This window comes from Porites lutea, chromosome 1 (assembly GCF_958299795.1).
Source record: "Porites lutea chromosome 1, jaPorLute2.1, whole genome shotgun sequence".
Classification (NCBI taxonomy): domain Eukaryota; kingdom Metazoa; phylum Cnidaria; class Anthozoa; order Scleractinia; family Poritidae; genus Porites; species Porites lutea.
Window position 1 is genome coordinate 12,865,592 of NC_133201.1, and position 8,473 is coordinate 12,874,064.

Consider the following 8,473-nt stretch of genomic DNA (forward strand, 5'->3'; position numbering starts at 1 on the left):
GCTTCCTGGAGAGTACCAGCCCCGGCTACTGGAGGGGGGTGAGTAGATTGAGCCCTTAGTCTCTTAGTCTTAGTCTCTGTCACCTGGTTATCACTCCGCCTGACTTAAAAGGACAAGGACAGCCATAACCCGCTCAGATGTCTTGCATGGAATTAGTTTCAGTGTTTTATTAGTCTCATTCATTGCCAGCAGGAAGGCAATACAGATGTAGTTTTACCCATCTAGTATTGCTTAGAGTTATGCGAAAATAAGTTTTCGAATATGAACTGCTGTTATACTGTTTTAAGCCGGAGTAAGGTCTCCTCAGTTTAGAATTCAACTGACAGCCATGGCCACGCACAGATTGGTCCCCTTTCAGGGTTTTTAAATTCTAATTTAACGACGAGCATCATCGTCTCTTTTACATGGGATTTCTGTTGTGTCGTTATGCCTTTGTGATCATTAAAAATATATGTCCACTGTACGAACAACGGACACATTCCTGTGTCCCTCCCGAGTCACAACCTCCATACATAGTCAACCCCGTTTTACGGACACTGTTTGACCACACTTTCTATGGGTTTACCGGCGTGATAACCCACGCGGGAGAACACTCGAAAAGCTTGTAAATCACTCGTTTCTCGTGTTCTCGCAACATCCCGCGTGGGTTATCACGCCGGCAAACCCATAGAAAGTGTGGTCTATTGCTTAAAATTCCTTCAAAAGGGGGCGATAATTCGAGGGAGGCGATTAATCGAGGGACGGCTATTATTCGAGGAAATACGGTACTTGTTCTAGACTCATCGCCAAGCTTCAAATCCATAAATTAATACCGTGTCAAACATCTGTTCTTTATGATCAAACCGAACTTGGATTTTCGGATAAGCCCAGAATAAAATCCCCGGTGACCTTGCGGAGCTTAATACAAACTATGCTTGACATTTTCGATGCATGACTTCCTGTGCGAAATGCGGGAATCATTCTTTAGGTAACTTTGTTTTAGCTGTCCGACCAAAATTTACAACACGGTTGACGCTGTCATGTCAGTCATTGCCCCCTGGAAATTAGCGAGGGCTATTTTTAAAGCACGCAAGGTACTGGTTTAAAAAGCGCGTTTTAGGTGCCACATTTTCCAAAAGCAAACACAATGAATCGTGTTCGCTAGGCCATTGTTGGAGTCGAGCCGTTTTGGTTTAAGATTATTAATAACGTAATAGAACTGACACCCATTTAGACGAATGTGCGTCAGTATTATCGGGGATTCATTTGTTTATTTCGCCCGCCGCAGAGAATCTTTTCATTGTTCTAACTCTAAAAAATACATGGCGAGAGTGGCTAGACGACTCTATAATTGTCTTTGTTGGACCCACAGGAAACACAAAAGAGCCCCTTTTTGTTAAGGGAGAAAATAGCATGTGCTTCCATGAATTTCTTTGGAAATATCGCAGGTAGAACCTGAAAACTTGACAACACCATGCTGTGACAGGCGACCTCATCATAGACGGGCAAATAAATGCAAATAAATATTTGAACTGAGTTCTATCAAGAGCCATAATGGCTCTTGGTTTTATTTATAGACTGTCATTTAGCGGGTCATCTTTTAATGTTTCTCGACGATAGCCGCTAGTCATCATGTTTTAGCTGATCAAAATACAGTCTGAAACTAATCTCGCGTAGACAGGAATACGGAACAGAAACATCAAAAAAACATAATTTAATATGGTGGTTTACGGAACGCCAGCAGGCTCACAAATGACATGCATATTATGAACTTTTCGTGCAAATGGCTTTCTTTTGACATAAGACCGAGACAAAATAAGGGGATTTAAAATAACATGAAAATGGGTTTCAACTAATTTAATGATTTTTTGAAAAACATCCGATTCATTCTTTTCTACTTATGAATTATTTAACGTATCGAGACAGCTGTGGGCTGTTTTCTTTCCTCTCCCGACATAATGTCCATTCAAATTCGATAAAGAAGCTCTTCAATGTAAACATTTCGGGTGGTTTCTTTCACAATTCATTGTAACGATTGCGCCCGCTTACTTAGAATTTGTCTGAATCTTTGATAAATGGTGTAAGCCGTCAAATTTGCGGCTTGGATCCCGCCTCGTTGATTAACATGGCGTAAAAGCAGAAACAAAGCTGTAACGAGGTCCAAGAACTTGTCTAGACAGCTCAATAAAGCCGTCTAGACAGTGGTGCTAGCTTGACACAACATTTTACTTCAATGGTTTTGTTGTCTAAGCGAGTCGCACGCAATTGGTCAATTTTACCCAAGCAATAATTTCTTTGCCAGAAAAGACAACGTCGACAAAAGACAACCTAGTCTTTTTGATAGCTACCTGTTCTTGCATTATCATCATGGCCATGCAGTTAATAATTCAGTGCCAATACCATTTTTAATTTGTCGAGAAAAAGATTGTCCCCGACTGACAACATCCACGCGTTCGTCGTGGCCTGTGAAGTTTTTCGCAAACATATTTTGACCTGTGTCATTGCACTGATCGATCAATGGGCTACAAGAAACAGAAACATATCGCAAGTTTTTGCCAGACGTTTTTCTGGTAATTTTAGCCGCCGAAATAGCCTGTCACATGCTCAGATGTCAAATCGACAGCTAACAATAACGGTACATGCAGGAAATGCACAGAGCATGTGCGAAAGCTGAACAGACTCGCCGCCGACTGTCTACTGATCCGAAAACGTCTTCAGACGCTTTGCACGCGACCGACACTCTCTTGTCTTACACAACGGTATTTGGGTGAATAACTCATCCAAAATGGATCGCCGTAAGTTCTCACGATCAGACAACCCTCTTATAGATGAGATCCTACAGAAATACCGGGATTGCTCAACGGAGTCAATGACTGGACCAAAGGGGTTGACCGCGAATCGTTCCACCGTGAAGAAATCGTGGAATTCAACAGATGACTACGCTAAACATAACACGTATGTTACGTCTAGTAGCGAGCATTCAAGGCAGGCTGTCATGAGCAAGACATTTACAGTAAGGTTACCACCACCGAAGGGACAAGACAACTTTAACTTCAAAGAAACAATCATCGATGGCGTTCCTTTAGCATGCTTTAGTTCTGGCGGAGAAAAGCGTGTCTGCTACACTGAACTTGTTAATAAAGTCCTGAAGGACTTTGACAGCAAAGAAATTGACGCTAATCGCGACCGTCTTCAGATCTACTGCCCTCGTTGTTCGCCTCAACAGCTTGAATTGTTCAAATTTGCTGGAGTTTTACCGTGGTCGGCTTCATCAGCGAGTTTTATCTCCAAAACGGATGCCTTCCGCTTAATCGGTGTATTAACCGCGAGCGAGGTCCCACGCAGACCAAGTCGCATTTTCAAAGTTGACAGCTTAGAGGTGTATCATGAATGTTTTGGAGGTTGCGTGGGTACACTGGAAATCGACAAGTACACTGATCCGTATGCAAAATGCATAACATGTTCTCAATGCGACGGGATATTGTCCCCTCGGAGGTTTGTCATACACAGTCATTCCTCAGGTGAAATTCATACATGTCACTGGGGATTTGATGACTCGAAATGGCGTCTGTACTTGATGCTCTGCAACGAACACCCTACCTTACACGTCCAGAAACTGTGGGAGATGCTTATGAATAAATTCTCGGACGGACAGCGATGGAAAAGGGCTTCCCCCGCAAATGATCACGAATCAGATGGGAACGAGCGAAACGACGGCTCAAGTACTCCGAAAAGGGCGCGCATGGGTGACTCGCGAGAATCGCGAGAAAGTGATAGCGAAGTTGGTGATGGAACCTATACTAACAAAAACAACAACAGCAGCAGCAGTAGCAGTTCGAACGTGGAAATTGTAAGCAGACGTTCTGCATTTAGACCATGGTCTCCCTTGCATAGCCGAGTAAAGAGTACTGAAAGCTCCATCACCACTTCGACTCAAGGCATGATAGTATGTAGTTCTCCAGCCCGTCTTTTCTCTCCTCATACCATCCCGTATCTAGCGAGTGATTCCCCGTACACCCCGCGCAATGTTCTACCTTTTCATCGCACCACTATACACGGCGGGGACATTAAAAAACCAGTTGCCAATAAAGTAGAGTCAAGACTTGGCTCACCGACTGCTTCATATACCGTCAGCGGAATTCTCGCAACTCCATCCGCTAAAGATCCGAGATCACTTGAAAAGACGGCAAAAGAAATGCTAGAGGTTGTCGCTGAAAACGAACGATGGCCTTCAGAATATGAGAAGTTCAGTGATAGCCGCGAAGAAAGCAACGACAGCAAAAATGCGCAGTTGGAGGAACAGATATTCAGAAAGCTAACGAGTTTAGCAAGCAACAATGATTACGACAAGCTCCCTTCACCAAGAGAATTAAGTCGTTTATTAGCCAAGGAAATCAAGGATATATATTGCAATCACGCCGAGGACAAAGTGAAAGAATTGACCGACGCGCGAGACAAACTGCGAGTAGAGTTGGAGTCTCTGCAAAGGGAACACGCTAAAAAGATGGAGGAAGTTTTGCAAGAGCTCAAAAGCGTACAAAAGGAAACGAGGATGCGGCAAACGAGCCACAGGCTTGAAATGGAAAGTTTGAACGAGAGAAACGTAAAACTGCAGCTCGAAATTAAGAGATACAAAGCCGAAAAGGACGACATATTATCTATGACCTCAAAAGAGACTATAAATGTCTTACAGCAAGATGTCAGAGACTTATCCAAAAAGTTAGAGGACAAAGATAATTATTGTAGAGAGTTAGAGAACGAAATTAAGGGGTTCCACTCGTGGATTAACAATCAGAGACTACATAGTGCTGGTTCTCATTTGATTTACACAGTGAATAGCAACCCCAGACTAGAAACCGAGTCTATCATTAGAGCACAGCACATGCTGAATGGAACTGCAACTGCTAGTTATATTCCACACAAAACCAAGAGTTCTAATGGCTCCTTACATAATGATAGTTCAGAAGATGAAAAGTGAATTTTGAATTAAAACAACGCGAAGAAACTCTATCCCATCTCTACTTCTATAAATTGCAGTCGGACAGACCCGCGAAAGAGAACAATAATACGCAAAAAACATAACTAGTTTCTTTGAGATAAAACATCATAATGTCTGAGACGTAATGAAATCAACAATTTTCCTTTCAAATCAAATTTGATTTGACTATCACTGTTGCATATAAATGCGATATTAATTCAAATGCTATAAAATAAGATCTCAGAGGGAAAAAAAATCCGTGTACAAGAAAATTAAAACTATAATTTTGCCGCCTGGTGCTTCATTTTCAGTGCCTTTCTTCCGTGCTGAAATAAATCGTATTTTCATAAAAGACCACGATGCAGCCGTACCATTGAAAGCGTAGTCTAAACATTTTTTGCTTTCTTTGTGACGCCCTCTGGTGTTTACATTTTGGCATGCCATTAATCTAGTAGAAGGCGCCATAACTTAACGTGTTGTCGAGTTTATAACTGAAAAGGAAAGCAAATATCATAGACTGATATAGATCAGGTTTATGCTAACAAAATTGTTAATGAGGTTATTCCAAGGAATATATTACTGATTTTTCCAGTGGTAAAAAATGTTATCAAATAAAAGGAGGAGCCGACTGACATTAATGCCAAGTGCACTTTCCTTATTTAAAACTCAGCCAAAATAATTTTGATTGGGGCAAAATTGCTTGGAGCTAATGGTCTCGGAACAATTGATTAATATTTGTGTTTTTGAGTTACGCCGACCGGCTAGACATAACAATCTCTAAGTTTGGTTTTTGAAAGAGAAACCGATATATCAACTCTCAAAACAAAGGAGCTACTAGTAATTCAAGATGCATGGCTATTTTTGTATCGTCTGCCGGGTCAATGAAATGCTAAAAACAGCTGGAGAATTTTTTACCGTTTCAAAGTGGTCCGAAACTAGCAGAGACGGTATTAAAAAACTACATGTTGAACTAATTTGTCGCACGAAATCTCCAGAACAGATCGGCTATAATATCATTTTAGGAAGAGAACAGATGGATTAGCAAACGAGGATGTACTATAAGTATGAGAAATGTCGGTTTAATAGCCAAATAGAAACATGATAAAATATCCCAAAATATTCATGTTCTGATTTATTCTATTATCGATATTTAAGCAACCCTTCGCAACTCCTGGGGAAATTAATGAAACCATCTTTTTTTCGATGTGGAAGGATGACATAAACGCCAGCTTCTTTATACGGCGCAAAGTGATTTCGTGCTTCTCCGAAGCGATTCGAAGGGATATCCGAAATACGTGGAAAGAAACGATTCGAGGGAAAGACACGAACAATACAGATGTCATGTCAGTATTTTTACTCAAGCAACGCCGAGTATAAAGAAAAAAAAGGAGATATGTAGTAGCAGTAGTGGGTTTGAGTTGCTCCTCTTTTGACGGGAAACGACAGCCTGCAAAAACTGAATGTAGTTTGCATTTAAATAAAATCGAAATCAGTTATGAAAGGGTAGGCTCAATAGTTATACAGATCGTCAATTTGAATGTGCGACAGTGAAATAATTATCGTCGTTTTAAGACAAAACGCTTCCGGGCAACTGAAGCAAGAAACAGAAAGAGAGGCAATATTTTACTTAGTCTGTGCTCGCGAGTTCGACGGATTAACTAACTGATTCAATATTTGGAGTTTTCTTGAATCAAATAGAAAAAATAAATAAACAAAGATGAATTTCACCTTTTAATACATGTGTCACGTGTTCGGCTTCTTAATTTGTCTATTGTGGGTGCACTAGAAACTTTTGAAGAAATTCATTCGGCTAGAATTGTGTCAATTAATTTTTGGAGAGTTCTTCAAAAAGCGGCAAACAAAGAGTTCAGTATTGGTTAGGGCCGGGTTGTTCAAAGAAGGGGTTAAGATAACCCAGGGTTAGTACAAAATTTGAATTTAGATATCGAAGCTTAAAAAGCAAAATCAGTGTTATTATTTTTGTCTACAGTTTAATGATTGGATGGCCTAAAAAGAATAGAGAAAATAATCCCGGAAAATGCTTTTGAACAAACGAAAAGGAAACCCAGGTTAAACTTCAACCCTTGGTTAGCGCTATTTGGCCTTCGAACAACTGGGCACAGTACTTTAGTTGACGGTTTTGATGCCTGGCATCCATCTTCTCAAAACTGAAAAGCGCAGTGGCTTTATAGGTGTTAATTATGCAAGTAATGCAAAGTCAGTCTGTCGATTATGAGGAGAAAATGACTAACACTAGGTTGAGTGACGCTCACACGCATAAAAAACTGCGGACCCAACTAGTTACAACAAAAAGCTGATCGAAAAACTCACCAAGCTTAAGAGCGATTACAATACAAGGGAATGGTTAAATCCCTTTTCTGGACACAATCATCACTAGGGGGGATGATGGGACCATCAAACTACTGATCTACAGCAAAGGAAAAGCCACACACACAGAGATCACAATCAGCACCAGTCTTTTCAATCATATCATCCGGTTCGTTATAAACTGACTGGAACTAGTCCGCACGTTACTGGACAGGAGTAACAGTATTATCACAGATCGGAGGAAGAGACCGTAGAAAAGAGGAAGCAAGGCAACTGATAAAAAGAGTAAAAGAGCTGAAGAACAGCATGGCAAGAAAACAACTAGAAGGTCAACAGCATCAAAGACAAAGCACAGAATATATCAAGAGGAATGGTGGTTGTCCCGCCATATGTCCATTCATTCACCGAGAAAATGCAACTGAATGCTTTTGGCCAAACATAGAGTTGCCAAAGTGGCAAGAACTCAGAACACTGTTTCGACACTGTTAGACGAGTCCTCCAACATGCATGCAAACAACATCAAGATCAGGGAAACGGGCCGACAATTGACACAGGATGACAGAACATAAAAAGGAGGCAGAAACGATCTAAAACAGGAATTTTACGAAATCCAGTACAGTAGAACTTCTACCAATGAGTTTAAAAGAAGAGTCAAGGAAAGTATTCACATCAGAAAGAACTCTCCTGCTATGGCATTTACAAGTTCTGGAAAAGATGTAACAAAGATGGCTGATAGCCACCGAAACCGTCAACTGTACAATACTGAACTCCAGTGTTTTTTTTTGTCTATATTTAAGAACTCGTAAAAATGTAGACTCAGTTGTTTGCGCTTAAATTTTTCTTCTCGGTATTATCTCACGTTTAGAAAATAGAAAAAAATGGCTGGCTCTCATCAATGGCCATAACATGAGCTGAAAATATTTCTTCAGCTCTTATGATTACAATTGAGAATTTTAAAATTCAGGGTTAGCAGCGGCAGGGGAAGTTAGTATAAAATGGTAGCCTTGAAGCCTGTAAAAAAACTCAGTGTTGTTGTTTTCACTTAATTTATAATTTAGGTTGTGCTTTGACAAGTTCAGCCTTCTTCTAATCAGCCGCGACGTTAACTATGTATTGTAAAGAAACTGGAGAGTAGTCTGGCTGGAAATGTGTAAGCTGCTTAATCTTGAGATGATGGGGCCTTATTTT

General features: G+C 40.6%; 1 protein-coding gene across 1 annotated transcript; it reads left to right on the top strand.

The window, feature by feature from the left end:
* Positions 1-1,681: 1,681 nt before the first annotated feature.
* On the top strand, positions 1,682-4,989 carry LOC140945486 (uncharacterized). Its single transcript, XM_073394508.1, has one exon. It carries the CDS (start codon positions 2,765-2,767, stop codon positions 4,955-4,957), a length of 2,193 nt encoding a protein of 730 aa, XP_073250609.1. The 5' UTR covers positions 1,682-2,764; the 3' UTR covers positions 4,958-4,989.
* Positions 4,990-8,473: the final 3,484 nt, after the last annotated feature.